This window comes from Crocodylus siamensis, chromosome 8 (assembly GCF_052110815.1).
Source record: "Crocodylus siamensis isolate JL-2025a chromosome 8, ASM5211081v1, whole genome shotgun sequence".
In the NCBI taxonomy this organism is placed as follows: domain Eukaryota; kingdom Metazoa; phylum Chordata; order Crocodylia; family Crocodylidae; genus Crocodylus; species Crocodylus siamensis.
The window spans coordinates 11101912-11124552 of record NC_143402.1 but is presented as its reverse complement, the minus strand read 5'-3'; the positions used below and the strand labels follow the sequence as shown (position 1 = coordinate 11124552).

The following is a 22641-nucleotide window of genomic DNA, read 5'->3' as shown; positions in this document are numbered from 1 at the left end:
GCCGCCCCAAGCCCCGCCCCCGCACGCGGAGGGGTTGTGGCCACGCCCCCGCCGCCCGACGTGCGCACGCCGCAGCGCGCGGGGCACAACGAGCCGTCCCGGCGCCCGGCGCGAGCCGCCGGCACCATGATTACTTCCGGTGGGTCAGAGGGGAGCGGAAGGGGGGGCCGCAGGAGGCGGCGGGTGGGACCGGGCGGCGCGGGGCCCTGCGGGGGGGTGAGGAGCCGGCGGGCGGGCGGCTGCCGCACTCCTCCTGGCCCGAACTGGGGCGGGCGAGCCCTCCGCCGGCGCTCCGGGTGGGGGAGCGCTTCCGGGCCGCTGTGTCCCGGCATGCCCCGCGGCCGGATGTGCCGCCATCTTTAGGCCCCCTCTGTGCCTTGTATTGACAATAACAAGCCCCGATCCAGCCTCCCCCTCCCGGGACTGAGCAGGAGGCAAAGAGGGGGGCGGAGGGAGAGAAGCGAGAGCAGGCTGGAGAGTGCCGGCTGAGGCGGGGGGCAGCCGGCAGCGGCCACGGACGCCTTCCCTGCGGAGAAAGGGGCAGGAGGCGGAGAGGGCAGCAGTTAGAAGCCCCCCGCGACGGCTGAGGCTGGGCCTGGACAGGAGGGTTGGGAGGCGCTAGCGGGCGGAGAGAGAGGGGGAGAGCGAGGCCCTGCGAGAGGAGTGGGGGCAGGAGGCTGCCAGCAACTACTGAACAGAGACAAAGGAGCAGGGGGAAGGGGGCGAGAGGCCGTCAGGGGCTCCCCTGAGAAGGAAGGAAGCTGACGAGACGGGAGACCAGACGACCCGACATCCCGGGAGAGAGAGAGAGAGAGGAACTGAGAGACTCTTGAGCCGGCAGCCCCGAGACGGACTCGGACTCTCTCTCTTGGTCTGTCCTACCACCAGGATTTGATGCCCCTCAGCCTGCTCACCTCTGTGTGTTCATGTTTCCCACAGGTTTCTCTTCCCCCAACCCCCCAGCAGCAGCTCAGGAGGTCAGACCTGCCACTGATGGTAGTAGCAGCAGCAGCTCCTCCTCCTCCTGCAAGAAGAGAAAGTTAAACAGCAGCAGCAACAACTCGGAGAGAGAAGAGTTTGATTCCCTTTCCTCCTGCTCCTCTCCTTCCAAAAACAGCTCCTCATCCTCATCTTCCTCCATCATCACCACCTCTTCCTGCTCCTCCTCGGGGGGCGCCTCCACCAACCATCACCTACAGAAGAAGCTACGCTTTGAGGACTCCTTGGATTTTATTGGACTCGATGTGAAGATGGCTGAAGAGTCTTCCTCTTCCTCTTCTCCTGCCGCCTCTTCTCAGCAGCAGCACCAGCAGCAGCTTAAAAATAAAAGCCTTTTAATTTCTTCAGTGGCTGTGGGGCACCATGCGAATGGTCTAACCAAAGCTGCCTCCTCTACTGTTTCCAGTTTCGCCAATAGTAAACCTGGCTCTGCCAAGAAGTTAGTGATCAAGAACTTTAAAGGTAACAGGCCATAATGTGAAGAGTTGTCATGTAGAAATAAAATACAAGCAGCGTGTCAACTATCCACTGGGCTTGTAAATGGGTATAAGTTTTACTGGAAATATTCTTTGGTGGTGACCCCCTGAGTGTGTGTAGAAAAAGGGGAAGTCATCCTTTTTATGGTATGGGATTTATGACACTGCATACGCACTTGGAGATATATGTCGCTTAGGATTGCTTTTTGGACACAATCAATATACCTGTGAAGGAGAGACTTTGTTGTGTGCATTTAAGAAACGTCTTCTCGTGTGAGGTTGTTTTTTAGTTGCTTTTATTCAGAATGGCCCTATTTGATATTGCCTTTGAAGAAATCCTGACTTGAGTCACAACAGTAATTTAGCCCCAGTTATCTAATAGATCACAGCACAGGGTAGCTACTTGGAAATAGCTTCTTCTGCCTGGTGTCTTTCCATTTGTCGAGTTTGAAATGAATTTAGATTTTAAAATGATTATTGAGATTTAATGATTGAACGTTTTATGGATTGACAGCTGAGCATCCTACTACATATTTTCCTGGCATTATCTGTGACCCATTACTTCTCCTTTTATGTCTTCTCTTCTTCACCTATCTTGACTCATTTTTTTTCTTTTCTTTACATTTCCATTTTTCCCCCCTCTTTATTCCACCCCCACAGGGTGCTGATCTTCCTGCTTGAGTTTGGGTTGTTGAATAAGGCCAGGAAGTGTTGTGACTGAGCAGATACCAAAGCTTTGGATACCATGTTGCTTGAACCTGAGCTACTCCATTTAATAGCTGCTTTATGGTTTACTTCCTGGAGTAGGCAGGGAACATGCACAGCTTTTGAGCTGCTGTCTGTTACTTATGTCAAACCTTGGGTAAATCCAGGGTTCATGTAGCTCTCCTCGTTTCTGCTCTCTGACACTTTGCACTAATTCAGAAGCTTCCTTCCCTACTCCCTTTCCTATATTCGTGTTGAAAAATACTGATTTACATAACTTTTTTAAATCCTAAGTAATGCTAGTATTTTATTGGTATTTGAGGCAAGGGGTCAGGGAGTGGGGAGTCTGGTAACTCCACTGTTCTCCCATATAAATTGGGGCTCATTATAGATACCCTACAACATACATGGCTTAGATTGCAACGCTGGTTTTCCCCATGACATTAGGAAGTGTTTTTCCACCTACCCTATTGCCACATGCATTCCTTCTTCACTTGCAGACTCAGAATATTAGATTAAGGCATGATCCTGAGAAACTGACTTTCAACCATGGCTTTCTTATCTAGAGTAGTTAAATTTAGGCAGTGGCTTTTTACAAATTTTTTAATTGCTGTGGATTTTAGTTGCCTATTATGAACTGCCATGTTGGCTCCCACCTGGCAAAATAGTATATATAAAATGTGACTGTGGTTCTTCAGCCTTTCATGTTGAGGAAGGAAGTCTGACCTTATCTGAGATGGTAGTGATGTTTGATTTCTTTTTTTAAAACAATACCTTTTTTCCAATTGACTGTTAAGCCTTCGGCAGACAAGATTATTCAGGTAAATGTGATATCTTTTATTAGACAAACTGAATAATTAGAAAAATTGCTTTTTGCCAGTTTTCAGATACAAGTACCCCTTTCACTTCACTCAAACAGTAAAAATTGAGCTGGTCTGATTTCTGGTTAGATTTGCTTTTGAGTTTTCGAGGTCTGGCATAATGATGGAATATCTCCAACACTGGAGAAAACTATTAATTAACAGCAAATATTAGTTTTACATTTTGATTTTATCCAAGGGGAAAAATGCAGAAAAGATTTGTCTTTAGAAACTTGTTCACACTTGGCCTGATGAAGCTCTAGAAGTGACAGAGGTAACTTCCTCCCCAACCTTCTTTCCCTTTCTTCACCACCCTGCAGTGTTTTCACTGGAACAAAGATAATCACTTGAATTAGAATTTTGAAACTATAAGTATTTATCAACTACTTCTGTTTCTCCTATAGTTCCTGGTAATCTTGAGACCTTAAGGTATCACCACAATCTTGCCTAGAAGAGATTGAGGTCCTTGAACATCCTCATCCATCTTGATTGATATTTTCCATAAGGATCTCTGTTAAACACTACAAAAGCAAATTTATATCATGGATTCTAAGTACTCTCTCTCTGCTGCATATCTAGTCCCTGCCAGTCTAAGTTGCTGGTATTTGTGGTAGAGTCCTTGAACTGAGCTAATTAATAGTAAATGGCTGGATGTTTTAAAAAAAAATCCTGAACATTCCCCTAATTTTTTAAGGTAATTATTATATGGTTTTATAACTCAAAAATAAGCTTGCTGCAACATTGAGGATGGAAAATTTAAAGGGGAAAAAAAGATTCCTGAGCATATTTTAAATCACTTTTATTTTTTGACAATAAGACATAGCCAGGAGCATCCATGGGAAGCAGCATGTACAAAATACTAGTGGATTCAAATCTTTTCAAGCTTGATCATTTCAGCAAGAATGACTTGGAAAAACTTCAGCACCTAGTGGTTGAAACTTACCAAATCTTGCAAACCTAGGGATATGGTACCATGGAAGTTCAGTTTTGAATTTTTTTTTTAACATCCAGTCATTTACGATTAATCAGCTCAGTTCAAGGACTCTAACACTAATACCAGCAACTTAGACTGTCGGGACTAGATATGCAACAGAGAGAGTACTTATAGAGAGTACCTTAATACAAATTTCCTTTTGTAGTGTTTAACAGAGACCCTTATGGGAAAATTGATCAAAAGGGATGAGGATGTTCAAGGATCTCAATCTCTTCTAGGCAAGATTGTGGTGAGATTTGTTAAATCCTTAATATCCAGATTTATGATGATTCCTTTTTAAAATAAATGTTATAACTGAAGTAGTCGATGGCAGTGAGTCTCTTCACTGTCATTTCTACTTGGCATTGGCGCACATGCATATTGATTTTTTTTTTCTTTTTTTTTCTTTTTTTAAGCTTTGATAGAGGAGCAAACATTACAAAGGCCTATATACGTACATGCAGTTCTTCTAGCTCAGAGTATCAGTCATACAGCTGTCAAAGAACTAGCTTCATTTTGCCAGTCCTTGGTGTTTCTTTTCTGTTGGCTGGTGCTTCTATCTTAATAAAAAGTCAGTATTGATGAGAACAAACTAATACAATTTTATTTTCTGAGCTGCTAGATTGCAAGTACAGTGGGATTTGTAGATCACTATATGATATCAGTGCTACAGCTGTTGTTGGACATGGGCACAACTGGGGAATTTGAAGTGTGTCTCGAGGCAAAAACTTAAAATGTTTTAGCTACTTAGTTTAAATGAGATGCTACTATAAGACTCTTTTCATATATAAATTAAATGGAATTCCCTTTCAAACACTTGTCACTTATTCACGTTTATGTAAGAGCTAGAATTTTTGGCCGTTATTAAACAGGTTCTCCCTTTGTTCTAGATAAACCTAAATTGCCTGAAAACTACACAGATGAAACCTGGCAAAAACTGAAAGAAGCTGTAGAAGCAATCCAAAACAGTACTTCAATTAAGTATAATTTGGAAGAGCTGTATCAGGTAAGTGTTTTTAAATGTGGACTAGACTAAATAAAATCCAGATGTACTCTGTTTCATTTCTCACGTCTTGAAATTATTTTTGTGATGATAAAAAAAAAAAAAAAAGGAAATTTTTGCAAGTGCTATATTAGCACAGAGGCTGTTTTATGTAGAATGGTTTCTCAAAAAGGAAACAGGATTAAAAACTTGAAAAAGCTGAAGCTGAACCTAGAACCTTATTACCTGCCACGAGCATAATCCACAGTGTGGTAAGAAGTAAGGAGCTGTGTTTCCTTTTATTGCTTTTGGACTGGTAATGTAGCTGCTAAAGGAGACGTGAAATTTTAAAACTTTGGTGGTTATGTAAGAAAAGGAGAATTTGGATGAAAATATAATACAATTGTGCATGTCTAAATGCAGACCTCTTCATTTGGGATCATAAATAACTTTTTTCTTTAAAAGAACACTTGCATTAACTTTAAAGCTAAAGTAAATAGGATATCATCTTTATTAAGGCATGTTCTCTTGCTTGTCATTGCTCACTGTTTGATTTATGTACATATCGGCTATTAAGATTTAACCTCCTAGTCTCTTTTCCGATATATTAACAGTTTATTTTGCCCTGACCTTCTTAACATGATTACATCTGGATTGTATCTTTGACTTTATATAAGATCTTCAGTCTCCCTCTTATAATTACACTTTCACTGCTGCATTTTTTCCTGTACAGCTAATTGAATTTGTTCAGTCAAATATTTTCCTAGACTTGGCACAGTTTGTTTTAGCGCCACAAGAGCAGTGCTCTGCTTGGCTATAAGGAAGCATTTCAAGTCTTAATCTTTGCTTTCCAGTTTTTTGCTGACTGACAAGCTTGGGGTGTGGGGATTCTTGTTGCTGTTTTTGATTTTGGTTTGTTTGTTTTTTACCTCCCTTTATTCTTCAGGAGGTAAATCTAGAATTTGGCTTTGACTGTTATGAAAAGCTGATACCGTTCCAGCATGTACAGTTGTCTGTTGGGGCAGGGGAGGTTTGAGTTGCTTCAACCTGGTCTAACTTTATCCCCTCCCTTTTTCACCCAATGCACATTTAAATCCTTAACTTATTTTTGTTTTGAACTTGCTTATGTCAAGAACAAATAGATTTGGAAACTTTGAAGTTCGTATCATTTATGGCTCCACAATAAAGAGTGCCTCTGCCAGAACTGGTGGTAGATAAGACAGACGTGCAGTTGTTTGACCGCGGGCTGTTTAAACTCTTCCAAAATGACGCTGGTGCTAAATAACGTAACTGTAAATGCTGCAATAATGTGACCTGGATTAACCCAGCCTTTAAAAGGCAAACCAAAAAACTGAAAACTTGCTAGAGAAGGCCTTTAACTAACACTTCAGTAAAGGTAGACCATCACTGTTCTAAAGTATCTTGCCACTAGCATGAAGTGCTCTTTTTGAAAGTACCTTTTCAGAAGTTGATATCAGTGTTAGTTTTACTCTACTACTAATATCGAAGGAGAGAGCTATGATTATTTTGGGAATCTCATGTCAACTCCAGAGTCATACATTTAAAATCTGAACTGGGTAGTGTTGCAGAAACATGGATTTTTTTTTTTTCTTTTAAACATTTCATACTTGGCTGCACTCTGTTTAATTTGACTCCTAAAAATAAATGTCTTTATTTAAAAATAGCAATAGCAATTGCTAGCATTTCAGATGGTAACTAAACTAATGCTGCTTCTGAACAGCTGCTGGGTAAATGGATCTGGTTCCAAATATGCCTTGGCAGACACCATCCAAGCAGAGAGTGGAATGGTTAAAAAAAGAAGAAAAAAGCAGTTTCTTTCCCCCACACCTGAAGATGATTTATTTTTATGGTGGTTTTTGAACAAAGTCACCTTTTCTTATTTTTGGTTTGACACTTGTGTTCTAGTGAGATCTCCCTATGTGAACATTTTGAGCCTTTGACTTCTTTTTTTTGATCACTAGTTTTCTGCTCGCTAATTTTTCATGGTGCCATTGGAAAAAAATGCACATAGCTAAACAGCTAAAATGTTGAAGATGTAAACACTTCAGTCAGCTGCTACAAAATAAAGAACCAGGTGTTTGGTACCAGATTTTCTGTTCAAACAGATTATTATAAAAAGCCAAACCCACTTATTTATGAACCCTTTCTAAGGTACTTATTGCTGTGTCCTCTGGGCCTTACTCAGTGTTTTCCTTACCTTCTTCCTTTCCCCCAAATAACAAATGTGAATCTCACGGTACTCAGATGAGTGAATCGGTAAACTTGTACGACTTGGATGCACAAGGGAGCCTTATCATCTGACCCCAAGATCGGCCAAAACACCTGAAGGCCTTGACTGCCTATGTAGGGGACATCATTCTAATAGCTGTGAACAACCAAGCAATCCATTGAGAAAAGTATCTGAAAGATGCCTGGGACATTCTTAAATATAGTGCAAGTTGTTTATTTTGTTTGTGTGCTTGTTCATTAGATTCATATCCTATTAGCAGTAGTGTGATGTCTTATATAGCATCATGTAAATATTGATCTAGTTTCAGTATTCTAGGAATTGTATAGTTGTGCTCTGCTGAGAACTTTTACTGGGAGACCTTGAAAACTCTTCCACTTTATTTAAAAAATGAAAATAAATAAATAAATACATTAGCATTTTTTTAGGTGATGAGCTTAGCACCACTTCAAGTGTGCTTACACTGGGTGGACTAGATTGCCGGCACAGTACAGTGGGGCAGCCACAGCTAATGCAACCCATTTAGTTAAAGAAGAGACGGCAGAAGGATTGTTTATGTGGCTTGAAGGTGAAATGTTACAGCTTTTCAGCCATCAGTTGTCCACTGTCCCCAACCTAAATTATTTGGGTGTAAGAGGAGTTGAAATTTATATGCTGCCTTTATTTGAAAGTCAGACTTTTAAATTTTTCTGTTGTATTTAAAAAAAAAAAAAGTTTCATTTTGAAAGCAAAAGTGAATAAAGAGCAACTTGGTACCAGTAAAGTCATGTAGTAGGGCTCTGTAACAGCATCTCTATAGAGGTCACATATGACACAGACTTGATTTAAGAAATGCACGTGACTGCTTTTTACAATTCCTGAGCACTTTTGTAGACCCTGTAAGACAGAGCAGATTAAAAGAAAAATGTACAGGTTTTGTTTGTATGTCACTTGGAAGCTGTCAACACAGGCCACAATTGCAAGTATAAGATAGAAACTCTTTTTGACAATTTGCCATCAGAAATGAGCAGTGATCTGTACAGGGTTTTGTGCTGCTTTTCTCCCCCTGTTTGGAGTTACATTTGTTAATGTTTCTAATGATAAGGATTTAGGGTTGTTTCCCCCCTTTATTACTCCTTGTCTGTCCTGTAAAGCCAGTATAATTATAGGTAACTGAGTAGTACTCGCCCTTGTTTGATTGCAACATTTTTAGTTGCTGCAGAAGCTTAAAAAAAAACTTGCTTGACTTTTGGATCCCAGGCTGACTAGTAGCATCGGAAGTCAATCCCTTTTCCTGCTAAATCAAAACACAGTCTAAAGCACTGAAATTATAATAATTACAGAACTAAAGGCTAGTACTTCTATTACTGCTTTTTTTCCCCACCCGAATACCCACACTTTATTTATGTTCTCTCCCTCACACAACCCTTAGTTAACCTAAGAGTAAGGTTGCTTAGATGTATTCCATATACAACATGGTCAATGAAAATTGGGAAAATTACCAGTTAAATGTCTTTAAGCTTAGCACCCTACCCACACAGTTGCTGCTAACTTCCACATCAGAGGTTTTCACTTATCTCTTACAGCTTCCCGAATGCATGTAGGCACTCAAGTATTTAGAGAAACAGACTCTTGTTAACTGTGATCTTGGGGAATTTTAAGCTGGTTTGTTGTCTGACATGCTATCCGTCTAAATGTATGGTATTTAGATGTGCTGTCATGAAACATCTGGGGTATTTGCTAAGCTTATGTGAGACTTAAAGGTTGAACCAGTATGTGCTCTAAAGGAATCTTGAGGTGGGGAAGGCTCATGGAGTGAATACAGAAGAAAGTGGCAAGAGAACACTGGCACTTCCTCTTTAGCTTCACAAAGCTTCTATGGCAGCCATTCATAAAGTAAAACCTCAGATAGCTACACTTTCACATACCAAAACCAAATTCAATTGCTGTGGAAATACTGTTCCAATTTCATCCCCTGCAGTTCTCACTCAAACGCCAAGACTCCTACTGAAGTGAAAAGGCATTTAGAGATTGTATTCTCTCCAGTGAAGAGTTAATTTGATGTCCTTTTACTACCTCTGGTGCATTGTAGACTTTCTGTGCTCTGTAAGCAGCAGTAATAAGATTGGGAGCGGGCAGATCTTGCGCAAGAACTAAAACAAAAAACCCAAGCAGATGACATTTGGTATGCAACCAGGAGGAGAAATATGTCTTTCTCAGTGTATTTTTGTTTGTTTCAGGCCGTTGAAAATCTCTGCTCCTACAAGATTTCTGCAAACTTATACAAACAATTGAGACAGATTTGTGAAGACCACATTAAAGCACAAATTCACCAATTTAGAGAATATCCTTTAATGATATATGAACTAGAAGTTTTGTCTTGTTTTACCCACCAGTATGGGTGCACCAATAAGAGATTTTGGGGGCCGATACCGATAGCCGATATTTAAGGAGGCATATCGGCCAATACCGTTCCGATATCCAATACAGCTGCCATCAGGTGGTAAGTCTGGTGTGGTGGAAGTGGAGGGGGGAGGGAAGGGGCATGGGGGGTGCAGATCAAGGCCCCCCGCAGTGAGTGAGGGGCAGGAGGCACAAGACAGAGCCATGGCTCATGGGATGGGGGCAGCTTCCACCACTGCTTGCACCCTGGGAGTGGGGGGTGCATGTGCACCTGGATCTGTGCAGCACAGGCTGCAGCTGCAGGGTGGAGCTAGAGGTGGTGCTGTGCAGCTCTTCACTTCGAGCCCAGCCCCTATTGAGGGCTCTGGCAGTGCTGGGAAGAGGCTGCAATCACCGCAGCTTTCGCCACAGCTCCACTCCCAGCCCTCTGTCACTGCCCGGCACAGACCCAGCTTTTCCCAGTACTTGGATGGAGGCAGGCCATTCAGCCAGGGCTGCACAAGGTGGCAGCGCGGGACTGGGAGCAGAGGTGTGGTGAAATTTGGGATGGTTACAGCCTCTTCCCAGTCCCGCCAGAGCCCACTCCGAGCCCAGTCCCCCGGCAAGAAAAGCCCCACACAGCCCCGGCTCCAGGTCCAGCCCACAGCTGCAGCCTGTCCTGCACCGTGCAGATCCAGGGGCACATGCCCTCCCCAGGGCGCAAGCAGCGGCAGGAGCACCCCCCCACCACCCTCAAGCTGTGGCAATAATAGACAGTTTTCTTTATATCAGTACCAGTCTGATATCAGACTGATGTATCGGTGCACGGCTACCCACCAGGCTTGTGCATTAGTTGATGGCATTAAGGAAGAATTCTTCTCTTGTAGTTGGCTATTTACAGTTCCAGTTTCTCCTTAAACTTTCTATAACCGTCTGAAAATAATGGGTTGCAATGACAATAAATTCATTGATGGTTGTAAAGCAGTTTGAGATGTGTACACAGATGTTCCTATATAGGAGTGCTATGATTAAAACAGTTCAGGGCCTTTAAATGTGGCCTGAAATTGTAACATTTTGGTTTCTATTAAGTGCTTTGTTTAAATCAAATGCACTTGACTTAGTGAAAGTTCTCTTTCAACTTATTAGACAGGCTTGTTCTCTTCCAACTCATTAAAGAGGGTAGCAGAGTACTATTGTTGGATGTAGACAGGGTTAAACTTGCAAAAATAGCTACATCCCATTTACAAAATTAAGGCCCCTGAATAACTGAGTTCAACACAAAATTAACATTAATGCTAGGCTGTTGAAGCTATTGAAGTAAAAATAAGCATGTAGAAAGAGCTTAGCTAGTAAATTTGTGGATCATCCTAGGAATGGTAGGGAAAGGCAGACCAGTATACTCTTAGGTTACTTGAATAGCTAATGTCAGCTCTGGGTCCAAATTTTTCTTAACAACTTCTTCATGGATTCATTGGACAGCGTTCTTTTTCTAAAGAAAATAGACAAATGTTGGCAAGATCACTGCAGACAAATGGTAAGTTTTTTTTCTTTTTTTTTCTTTTTTTTTTTTTAAAGAAAGAAAACAACCTATTGGCGAGTCCAGCTGCTGTTACTATCTCTCGGATTCCTTTACAAATGCACTTTGTGCTTCTGAAATGTTATCCAACATTTATGTAAAGGCTTCCTTTGTAAGAGAAAATTAGATCTCATTTGTTAGAAAATGCTTGAAAGCGTTTCTCTGAAATTTACTTCTTAACGCATAGCTTTAGTCTCGAATAAACCCTTGAAACACACAGCTGTTGTATATCTGTATGCTAACCCTTTTCCCCTCATAGCTGTAACTCAGAAATGAATTCTGGTTTTAGCCTTTGTTCTTGTTTAAATCTTATATATTGTATTCTTTCCCACTGTAAATGAAATGTTCAATAAGAGAGTATCTTATTTAAAACAGCCTGCTGAATTCTAATAAATCAAAGCTTTTGAAAGAGGTTTTCTATAAACCATTAGTAGTTTTTCTCATAGTTGTATAGCATGCATGACCAGTCTGTTTCAATAGAAATAATGTGATAATGACCTCCTCTTTTCTTTTTTTCTCCTCTCCTTCCCCTGCTTGCGCCCCCCTCCCCCCCGGCCATATAACAGATCATGATTAGGAGTATCTTTTTGTTCCTGGATAGAACTTATGTGCTTCAAAATTCAATGCTGCCATCAATTTGGTAAGGATGAGAAGAAATAAAACTACTGGGTTTCGGGGGGGTGGGGTTTACTTAACTATCCTGTACCTTTCTCCTTTTCCTAAAGAAATATATGAAAGATCCAAAAAACTATTTTGTTGTCTTGCTGGATGTTCATCTCAGTTGACGTAAATGAAATTTAAAATAGTGGGAGTCTTGAAGTGACTAATAGCAAAATGTAACTGTATTGAGAGAAACTCCAATTTGCATATTTCAAGAAGGAAGTCTTTGGTATTTGGAAAAACCAGCAGTTAAGATCAAATGGTCACTGGTTTGAACATCTGGTTACAAAATGTAGTAAAAATATTTTATTTTTACTTAATGAGAATGCACAGCACCTTTTTGGGAAGATAATTATCTCTATTTTGTACAAAGAGGGAAACAGCATAATTTTAAGTCTTAGGTGTGTGGTGGTAGAATGCAGTTTAAAAACTTTGCTCTTCAGCCCATGCATGTTTCCCAATACAAGCTAGTAGTAATACTGCTTTGCCATTTAAGTATCTTCTTTTAAACCATCTGTCAGTTCTAATCTTTATAAATCCATCCACCCACACTAAGAATAGAGAGCTCCCAAATAAATAAATCACTATTGAAAATCTTAGTTATGCATGGACAAGAATGTGACCAAATATGGTCTACTGATGATCAGTGCCTGCATTTTATAGTGTATGCATATGCGGCCTCAAAACAACATGGGACAACTTTGGAAAAAACATATATTTGAGTGTTAGAATCTAGGTCAGATGCTGATTTTTATGCTTCCAGTTAAAATACTTCAAATGATCCTGAAGCAGATTGTTTATAGTTTATTTTCTTTTTAGGGATATGGGGCTAGAATTGTTTCGGACTCATATAATTAGCGATCAAAAGGTTCAGAACAAGACCATTGATGGCATTCTTCTGCTGATTGAGAGGGAAAGAAATGGTGAGGCTATTGACAGGAGTTTGCTTCGAAGCCTTCTAAGTATGCTTTCTGATTTGCAGGTGGGTACACTCTCTCTGTCTTGCAGAAAAACAACTACACAGTCAGAGATGTTCCTGAGGAATGCTAAGCTTTAAATGGAAATTCTCTCATGTTTTTCCTAGATTTATCAAGATTCTTTTGAACATAGATTCTTGGAAGAGACCAATCGTCTATATGCAGCAGAGGGACAGAGGCTTATGCAAGAACGAGAGGTATCGTGCATGTTCATCTTTTCACTTTTGTTTATGAGCGCTGATAAAATATCCTGTCCTAGCTAAGAGGATAGAACAGTCTGTTTCCTGCAGTGCGTTATTCTCAAGGGAAGTGTGACCCTCTTGAATACATGCATTTAGTTGTAGTCATGGTAGATGTTGTGATGGCATGACCTTGAGAGCACAGGTTCTCAGCCTTTTTTTAGACATGACACCCCTTGAAAAGAAACGGTTCTTAGTTTTTCTCTTGGGTTTTTGACTATGAGAAAATAATACATGAATTTTTCTGTTACAAAGAACTCAAAAATCCCACAACAGGGCAGAATTGTTTTTAATACCTAATGGATGACTATTTGAAATCTCTGAGTTTGTTATGAATCATGTTTGCACACCTACCAGGGATAACATTGCATGGAATCCTTGAAAGGATCTCAAGGTGCCCCAAGCTGCTGCAGCACCTTGGTTGAGAATCACTGCTCTAGAGTGTAGTCCTGTAGCTTTGTCTGTAGCTGGTGCTGTTAGGCTAGTGTTAGCAGTTCTTTTAACTTTTTTACTTTTAGGATTGCCAGCCCAAGCATTTTTTTTCTTGGGAGCACAGCCCCTTTGCAGAGACGGTAGATACCAGGCTAGGTGAGAGGAAGCCAGCAAGGGGTGGAGCACTGCCGATCTGCAGAGACCCCCTTGTGACCCAAGAAGATTTGGGAGCAGATACACCTCTTCTCCCACCCGGGCCAATACTTCCCTCTTTCCCACACTGAACTTTTGAGGTGTTGTGCTTTGAAAGGCCCCCCCTGGGCAACATGCTGGCCCAGCTGACTGAACTGGAGACGCCAGGTCCTGGAACAACTGACACTGTCTGAATTTACCAGCTTCTCACCTTCCTGGGATGGGCCCTGTTACTGGAAGTAGTAGATCAAGGAAGATAGTGAGAGGTTGCACTCTGAACCTGGCAGGTCAAAAGATGGCAGAAAACACCCTCTTTGTGGATTCTGGTATGCACCAGAGCTGGCAACAGAAAACAACTGCAGTCTTCAGTGCAGCATAGCTCCTGGGAGACAGGGAGGGAGCTACCAGTTGGGCTGCAGAGGCACCCTCTCAGAGCAAGATTGCCCCTGCCATGGGGCAAGATGGCAGTGGAGTCCCTGTGCCAGCCAGGCTGCATACACAGCAGCCTAGACTTCCTTCCCCATGACAGGGCAGTGTGTGATTGGGTTTCCATAGCAGAGCCCCTGTGACATCCCCCTCAGATAAGGGTTGCTGGGTTCCCACTGCCTCCTGACTCCAAGGCTCAGCTTTACCTCTAAAGGGGCTTCTGCATTAACACAGACAGAAGTTGGCACCCTCAGGGACACAGGCCACATCTCCTGCATCATTCCCCTCCCACTTGTGTTGTACCAGACCTATGGCGTACCTCAGGGCACACACAGACACCAGTCTTAGCATCATCTGAGCCCCCATGGACCCTACCTCCCTCTTCCCAGCCTTGCAGCTTCAGCTGCACAGTCTCCTTCCCTGTTCTGCCTGGCCTGGAGCCACGCAGTCTTGCATACCTTTTGTGGTAAGCACTGAGCAGCTGTTACAGGCAGGCAGCCCCTGGGAGAGCAGCAGGAGCTGGTGGCTGGGGCAGGAGGGAAGGGGCTACAAAGGCTCTGATGGAGCCTTCCCTGGAAGGTGCCACTCCTGCTTAAACACCAGGTGGCACTGCTTTGCTCATTTTGTCCATCAGTACTTGAATTTAGCTTCATTCTGATATGTACAAGTGATCTTCAGACAAGCTCTCTGTTTCTTAGTGTTTTAGAGGGAGCTCCACTTTTTTTTTTCTTAATGGACTTTAGACAGGTGGGGTTTTTATGAATGGTCTGTAAATTTGCATAAATTTGTGGGCTGTTGGCAACCCTGTTTTAGCATGCAAAATAACAGAGTTATTTTTCTTGTCATTTTGCAGGTTCCAGAATATCTCCATCACGTCAACAAACGCTTGGAAGAAGAAGCAGACAGAATTATCACATACTTGGATCAGAGCACGCAGTAAGTGTGGTCTCCCTTGGTCTACTGTATTTACCTCATCTGTACAGTCTTAGTGAAGGCCACATAAAATTACTATAATTTAATTCAGCTCTTGACTGACTAACTTTGTTGCATAAGCTGTTAAATACTTGTCTTTTCCCATATCTGCTTGGAACCAATCAAGCGTTGCTTTATTTTGCATGACTGAGAAGTGGTTGACTTCACCTTAGATTACTTTTATTTGCTGCATATTTATGGGTGGAAACATCAGCAGCATTGGATATATGTGTATATGCTTAGCTGTCTTCCCACTAAAATATGAGAGGGGCTGACTGAAAGTTACTGAGTGTTCCTACAGGAAAATCGTTCAGAACTGTTAAGGAAATATAATTATCAAACATGCAAGAAGAGAGATCCTTGAATGATGTCACTTTTTCAAGTAATGCAGTCATTTCTTTGGCAACTAAGGCCATCTTTCAAGGAGAATCAGATGCAGGGAATAACCAGGAGGGCTGTGGGAAGTCTGAGAAGCCTGGTCTGATACCACTGTGGTAGTGATGGGGTAGTAGGTGGAGAGGACCTTCAGTGGGACAAACTACCCAGTTTGAAACTGTAGCTGGTCTTGCAGTGGACATGGGCCATTACTTTAGTGTGGTAATGAGAATTGGGACAAGTGGTGACACCTCTGTGAGGAAGGTGCTTTATGTTTACTCCTTAATGCTTCCATCTCTTCCGTTCTTTAGAGTTAACGGCTTCTGGCTCCTGCATTAGTTCCCATCTTCCTTTACTTAGTTAGCAACTAACCCCTTATTTTATGATCAGTTGGTTTCTTTAGTCACTCTTTTTTTTTTTTTTTTTTGGTCCCTCCCTTCTCCTCCACCCTTCCTTGGCCAATTTCTTCCTGGTCTGGAACTTGCCCTTGCATGAGACTGAAGGAGACCTATTCCTGGAGGAACTGCTTATTTACATTCCTTCCTGATGGGATATATCTGGAGTTCTACACAACAATGGGCATGCTATAAATCTAGCGAGGAACCAAGACATCGAGCCACCTATTGGGGTGGGGAAAGAGGATCTAGATTAGATTTGTCACATTCACGAGTGATTCCCAAATGCCAAATCCAGCAAGTCTCCCCTCAAATAAGATTTACAACTGTTAGTAATGGAAAAAGGAAAAATAATTCTAAACATTTTTTCTATAGGAAGCCACTAATTGCTACTGTAGAAAAGCAACTTCTAGGTGAACATTTAACAGCCATTCTTCAGAAAGGTAATCTCTCTTCTTTATAGAAATGTTTCTATTTACTGCTTCGGGGCTTTCAATTCCTGTGCTGAAAAGAAAGTGACAGATTCAGGTGCTGGGGGACACAAGCCACATCATTCTTTAACGCTCCTTGCTACTCAGTTCATGAAATAGCACTGAACGTTTTTCAGGAGAGCAAGTTCCATTCTCCTTGGCAGAGGTAAGGAGCTACAGTGGTGTCTTCAGATACATTATGAAACAGAAAGAAAACTAGAATGAAGTAGAGGCACTGAATGGAGGGTGTTGAGGAATGTTCAGAGACCACATGCGAGGGTAGTCCTTGGATGTACACCCCAAGCTACTGAGGGAACCTATGCACAAGTCATTTGATAAATAGCCTGAGAGCAGTAGAGGGAGATTGCCTGAGCCCTGTACTAATCTTTCTCTGTGGTCAGGGTATAAACAGGTATACAGTTTGTGCAAGCTGCTGCTTCAATAAAGGCAGATAATAAAACTGTGACTTGATGAATGCCAGGCACCCACTAGCCAGAGGTCTGTGCAGGAGAGGACTGCTAAAATAACATATGCTCTCCTGGCAAGAAACTGGACCCTGACTCCACCCCCCACTGTTGTGCAGAGGGAACAGTGGGATTATTACTTGTGCCCTGTCACTACTGGGTCCTGCTGTGGGGCTTCAGGCCTCTGCAATCAAGAGGCTGATTGCTTGAAAAGACCTGTGTTTTATATTTACAAAACTTATTTTTCTTCAAAAACAAGCTGAGAGTCTCTGACCTGTAAGCTTCCAACTGGTTAGGAGAGCATACATTTTCCAAATCTTGAATTTAAAGGAGTGGTGAAATACGAGTGAGCAAAGCTTATGTGATGAGCCAGTTTATATAAAGTCTGCATAGTCTGTAATGAATAGTCTGGTAATAAAAGGGCTTCCAGGTACAGAACCTAGTTCAGATTGCCATTCTGTTCTGGTCATAACTAGCCAGTTTAGCTGCAAAAAGTAATTAATGCTTTATTTGGACAAGAAAATTAATTTGGGGTAACATTAGTTTGAGGTTGTTTTTTAAATTGCTGTAGCATTTCAGTCTCAGCTTGGTGTAGAATTCAGGCAGTTCTTTTTTATTAATGTTAAGACTTCTAAATTCACAGGTTTAAACCATCTTCTTGATGAAAACCGAATTCAGGATCTCTCTCTTCTGTATCAGTTGTTCAGTCGAGTAAGAGGAGGAGTGCAGGTTCTATTACAGCACTGGATTGAATACATAAAGGTATTGATGTCAAAGAGCTTGGACTTACTTTTATTGTTGAGGCTTGTCCACAGAACTACTTATAGGTTTAGGACAAATGCAACATACTTTTAACAGACAGCTTAAGAAGTCAGGTTATCATATGCAGCTGTGAAGTTGCACTGGGAAGTATTTCAGTCATGTCATGAAATATCATTCTAAATTTGCATTGTTGTGCTCTCCTTTCTCTAGAAAATTCTGTATTGATTAAAGAGATGCATGTCTTATCTATCACTCCAGGATAACTGTGGTTCTAATTTAAACTGTCAATCAACAGGTAAACTGCAACAATGATGCTGCAGTTTACTGTATCATTATTACAGTAAAAACCTTGGGCATTTTACATGTGCTCCCAACACAGCTCTAAGTGCTTTTTAATTAGCGAGCCGCGCTAATTAAAAGCGTCCGGTGCTGCATCGGAAACAGGTGTATCGGTGACGCAGTGTGTGTCAACAGTGAGAAAATGGTGGCCATGTGCCTTGAACAAGAATATCAACCATGTTTCAGTTCAAATCGCACCGCCATTTTCTCAGCACTGACACGCTGCACCACTGATGCATGTGATGCACAAGGCTGCCAGCAGGTATCAATTTACATGCTCAAACAGACTCAGTTAATCAAGTCTGCTCTGATGTGCTGGATTTCCAATGCATCAGAGCAAGCTCCCTGCATATGTGTAAGGGCCCTTTTGGTTTTATGTTCCCTTTATTTATAAAGCTTCACTTAAACCATAAATTGAAATGTTAATGCAGACCATGTTTACTGAAGAAAGAATACTCTTCTTTATTTCTAGTGGGGCCTATATGGTTATATGTTGTTCATCTTTGCCTGCTCTCAGTAGGCAAACTTTATGTGGAAGGGGAAGGAGGGGAAGTCTTGTATCACTGCAGGCTGTGCACTTGTCCAACTTTTTACTGTAAAGCTTTTCGTTTGCTTTTTGTCATGTTCTAAAAAGTACAAATGCTGCGTCATCTAAACTGCAGTGACTGGACTTAAGCTAGGCACTCCACTCAGTTTGAGCAATGGCCTTGAAGCATTTACCTCCTGTTTAAAATGCAAAACAAGGACTTTCATACCAATTTGTAACACATAATGTCTTGCTTATCCTACAGTCATTCTTTTGACTTCAGTATTCTGCTAGTCTATAATTTGAAGTGTGTGCTGCTGTGATATGAGAGTAGTTAGGATTTAACTGTAGTCAAAATTTGCCTTCTCCTTAGTTCTTCAGGAATGGGTCCTTGGATGTATCATATTTAGGACCCATATATTTTTTTTTAATCTGTCATCTTCAGGTGCTTGCACTATAAGTGGTTTCATATTATTTGCGCCTCCCTTCTGAAATTCAAGTTCCATGCTAAGCAAAAGATTGCCATTTTGTTTTTCCATATTAGTGAGGACAGGCTGCAGGAAAGCCTGTCTATACTAGTATGTGGCTTCAGATGCCAGAATGCTCTTTGTGTATAGTTCTCAGCACAGAATGTTTTAGACTTTGGATTCCACCATTTTTATTTTTATTTTAAGGAAGCATATTTTTTGTTTTTTCTCTGAGCCTAATTCATCTTCTGGACAATTTATCATTCATAACTGGTATTTAGGACTGTGATTGAAGGGTGGGTTTTGTATTGCAGGCATTTGGTAGCACTATTGTAATTAATCCAGAGAAAGACAAAACCATGGTCCAAGAGCTGCTTGACTTCAAGGATAAAGTTGACCATATTATTGATGTCTGCTTTCTGAAGAATGAGAAATTTGTCAATGCCATGAAAGAAGCTTTTGAAACCTTCATTAACAAGAGACCAAACAAGCCAGCTGAACTCATAGGTATTGTTCTTCTGTCTTTTTCTGCATAGAAGCTGTAAATCTTTCTGAATTTTTTTTTAACAGATAGGCAAGGAGATGGTGGAATTTTAAATGGTGAAGCAAAGGAGAGGGTCACCAGAAATCATAACTAAACAATGAGACCTGCCCTATGTACTTAATGGCTTGGGAAAACTCCATTCTTGTATTTAAAAAAAAAAAAAAAAAAAAAACAGCCATTCACCTCTTTGTCTAGGTTTAAAAACAAGACACACCACATTTTATATGACCTAAATCAACTACTTCCTAAAACAAGAGGAAATTTTCCCTGACACCAGAACTAAGTTGTTCTGCAAAAGCCTTGACAAGCCCCTCTGTGCCTTCATGTGGAGACAGAGTGATTTGGGACCACAGCCAGTAAACCATATAGTCTTTGATCCATCAAGTGTGTGGCAGTCCTATCTAGGGTATCTTATCTTAAGTGGGTGGATCTTGCAGGGTAGCTGTGCTCTGTGGTATGCAGGACAACTGACTCATGAATTTTCCCTATTTTTTTTTTTTTATTAATTCTTTAAACTACTGCATTTTCTCATGTGGGCTATTGCAGTTCTATGGCAGGACATCTCTGAAAACACCATCTCAAATTAGCTGTGCTCAAACTGGTGGTATCTTCTGATTGTTTTAACATTCCTTTTGGAAGCCTAGTATTTTAGTTTGGCTTATTTTTTCCAACAAAAAGTAATCCCAAATCAGATGGATATAATGTAACTAAATCTTAAATGTAGTTGCATTACTTTTGCTTAACTTTATCAGAGTGTTCAGTTCTTTATACCTATTTCTATTTCTTTAGCAAAATACGTGGATTCGAAACTTCGAGCAGGCAACAAAGAAGCTACTGATGAAGAACTTGAAAAAATGCTGGATAAAATTATGATTATATTTAGGTTCATTTATGGTAAGGGTGATAACTCGTGTGTGTGTGTGTAAGGGTGATAACTGTGTGTGTGTGTAAGAGAAATATATGTAAACAGCTTGAAATCCAATTTCCATGGAAAGATTAGATGATGGAAATACTGTACATTTTTTTTCTGTGGATTTAATCTGCTGGTCTTCTAGCTTTTTAGCTACAGGTACTGTATCATTTGCTCAGATGATGCCAAAGGTAATTGTAATTAATGGGGAAGGTTCCGAATAACTTACTTGGGGAAGGCTTCCATTGACTTAAGTTTTGTGTTAATTGGCCCATTCGTTTTAATGTTTCATCATACTCAAAGCTTTCTCAGCTCTTTAATAAAACATGCTGTCTGTTTACAGGAAAAGATGTTTTTGAGGCCTTTTATAAAAAAGATCTAGCTAAGCGGCTACTAGTTGGGAAAAGTGCATCTGTAGATGCTGAAAAATCTATGCTTTCCAAACTCAAGCATGGTAAGTATTTTCCCCGTGCTCTGTTTCCTTTTTGACTAGAAATAGGTCTAACTTGGCATTTGAACTTTTCCTCTAGCAGATCTGGTTCATTTATTCAGCAAAAAAAGGGGGGGAAGATACAACTTTTATGTAAACCTATAACATCTGTATTTTAAAAAACAGCATGCCTTTATTATAACTACTTTTTGTCTTCTGCTAGTGTAACTAATTTAAAATTGTCTAACATGTACCACCTTCCTCTTTGGAGTAGACTTGATATTCTGTTACAGAATATTTGATAGATACTCTAAGATTTCTAGGCTGTCTTAGGACTCACAGCACAAATACCTACCAGCTAGTTTTTAGTCAGATTTTTGTTATTTCATTGTTCCAAGATTTTTATCCCTGGTCAGTCTTGATTCCCCCCCTGGCTTAGTCTAGGTCCAAATTCAAGATAAAAGTTATCTATCACATGACTATAAGCAGTGTGTATAATGCCTGGGTTGTCAGTACGTTAGTCTTATCATAGTTCTTCATTTTTAAGAATGCTTCCTAATGTCATACTTTCATGGGCAGTGCTCAAGTGTTCTGCTTTTTTTGAACTACCTAAACATTATTAAACCTTCCTCTCTTACAGAATGTGGAGCTGCTTTCACCAGCAAACTTGAAGGAATGTTTAAAGATATGGAACTTTCAAAAGACATAATGATTCAATTCAAACAGGTATTCGTGGAAAGCCTGCCACTGCTTATCTGGCTACTTTTCTTCTGGGTGTATTTATGGGTAAAACTTTAAGCTTAAAGTAAAGATGCCTCTTCATAATAAATACTTAAAGTTATACAGTAGCTTTCTCTCTTACCTGGTATAGAGTTTACAAATTCTAAATTAGTTTTTATGTTGTCTTGTCTTGGACAAAACCTTGAGGGGAGAGTTTCAGAGGTATTAAAAGCAATTAATTGTATACTTATTCTTCAGTGCCTCTGATGAAAGTCACCTCCTTAGTTTACTGTTTCTTTTTAATAACCAAGCACAATAGCCAAGACGAGTAAATATGTAAAGGGTGGTGTAAAGTTGGTTTTGTGGTTTTTGGGGGGAGAAGGGTGGGTTAAGTGTTTAAGTGCTTTGAGATATTCTGAAATGTGTTCTCATAATCCTCCTAACTCTTTTATATGGCTAACTGGCATTCCCTGCAGCCAGGAGATCCTCAGGCTGCTTGCATTTGATTCATGTGATATCAATAATGTGTGTTAATATTCTTGTAGCTCTGTCTGTCATAGGACAGTAGCACCACTTTGTTTCAATGTCTTGTTTCTCCCTACAGTATATGCAAAATCAAAATGTACCTGGTAATATTGAACTAACAGTGAACATCTTGACCATGGGTTATTGGCCAACCTATGTGCCTATGGAGGTCCACTTACCCCCAGAGGTAAGGATAAGTACAAAACTGGATTTCATACAGAAGTGTAGACCACTTCTCATTTGAGTTTTCATGTAGGCAACATATTTGATACTAATCTGCCTTTTAATATTATAAGATAAAAAAGAAAAGCTAGTGGACCACAAATAATCATTTTTTGTCATTTGTTTTTTTTAAGAAATACTAACAATGTTGCTATCTAGATTTTCTCCTTCCTTAAAATGATTTTAATTTCTTTTTTGGTAATTAAAGGTAAGTTGAGGTGATTACTTACAGTGGAGCTTTTCTTCCTTGTTTTGTAGATGGTAAAACTACAAGAAATCTTCAAGACCTTTTATCTAGGAAAACACAGTGGTAGGAAACTTCAGTGGCAGTCAACACTAGGACACTGTGTATTAAAAGCAGAATTCAAGGAGGCAAGTATTTTGTTTCTAGATTGTTTTCTATTGTACTCCTGC

At 40.7% G+C, this 22641-nt stretch overlaps 1 protein-coding gene across 1 annotated transcript in view; it reads left to right on the top strand.

The window, feature by feature from the left end:
• Positions 1 to 4: 4 nt before the first annotated feature.
• CUL4B (cullin 4B) overlaps positions 5 to 22641 on the top strand; it is a 30139-nt gene continuing 7502 nt past the window's right edge. The window contains exons 1-17 of the mRNA XM_090059281.1: positions 5 to 139; positions 940 to 1461; positions 4904 to 5019; positions 9463 to 9566; positions 11069 to 11138; positions 11747 to 11820; positions 12660 to 12822; positions 12925 to 13014; positions 14960 to 15042; positions 16224 to 16291; positions 17426 to 17544; positions 19191 to 19383; positions 20210 to 20314; positions 20674 to 20784; positions 21401 to 21486; positions 22085 to 22192; positions 22486 to 22599. Of these exons, the coding sequence (XP_089915407.1) occupies positions 127 to 139; positions 940 to 1461; positions 4904 to 5019; positions 9463 to 9566; positions 11069 to 11138; positions 11747 to 11820; positions 12660 to 12822; positions 12925 to 13014; positions 14960 to 15042; positions 16224 to 16291; positions 17426 to 17544; positions 19191 to 19383; positions 20210 to 20314; positions 20674 to 20784; positions 21401 to 21486; positions 22085 to 22192; positions 22486 to 22599 (2139 nt within the window). The 5' untranslated portion in view covers positions 5 to 126. The remainder of the gene's footprint in view (positions 140 to 939; positions 1462 to 4903; positions 5020 to 9462; positions 9567 to 11068; positions 11139 to 11746; positions 11821 to 12659; positions 12823 to 12924; positions 13015 to 14959; positions 15043 to 16223; positions 16292 to 17425; positions 17545 to 19190; positions 19384 to 20209; positions 20315 to 20673; positions 20785 to 21400; positions 21487 to 22084; positions 22193 to 22485; positions 22600 to 22641) is intronic.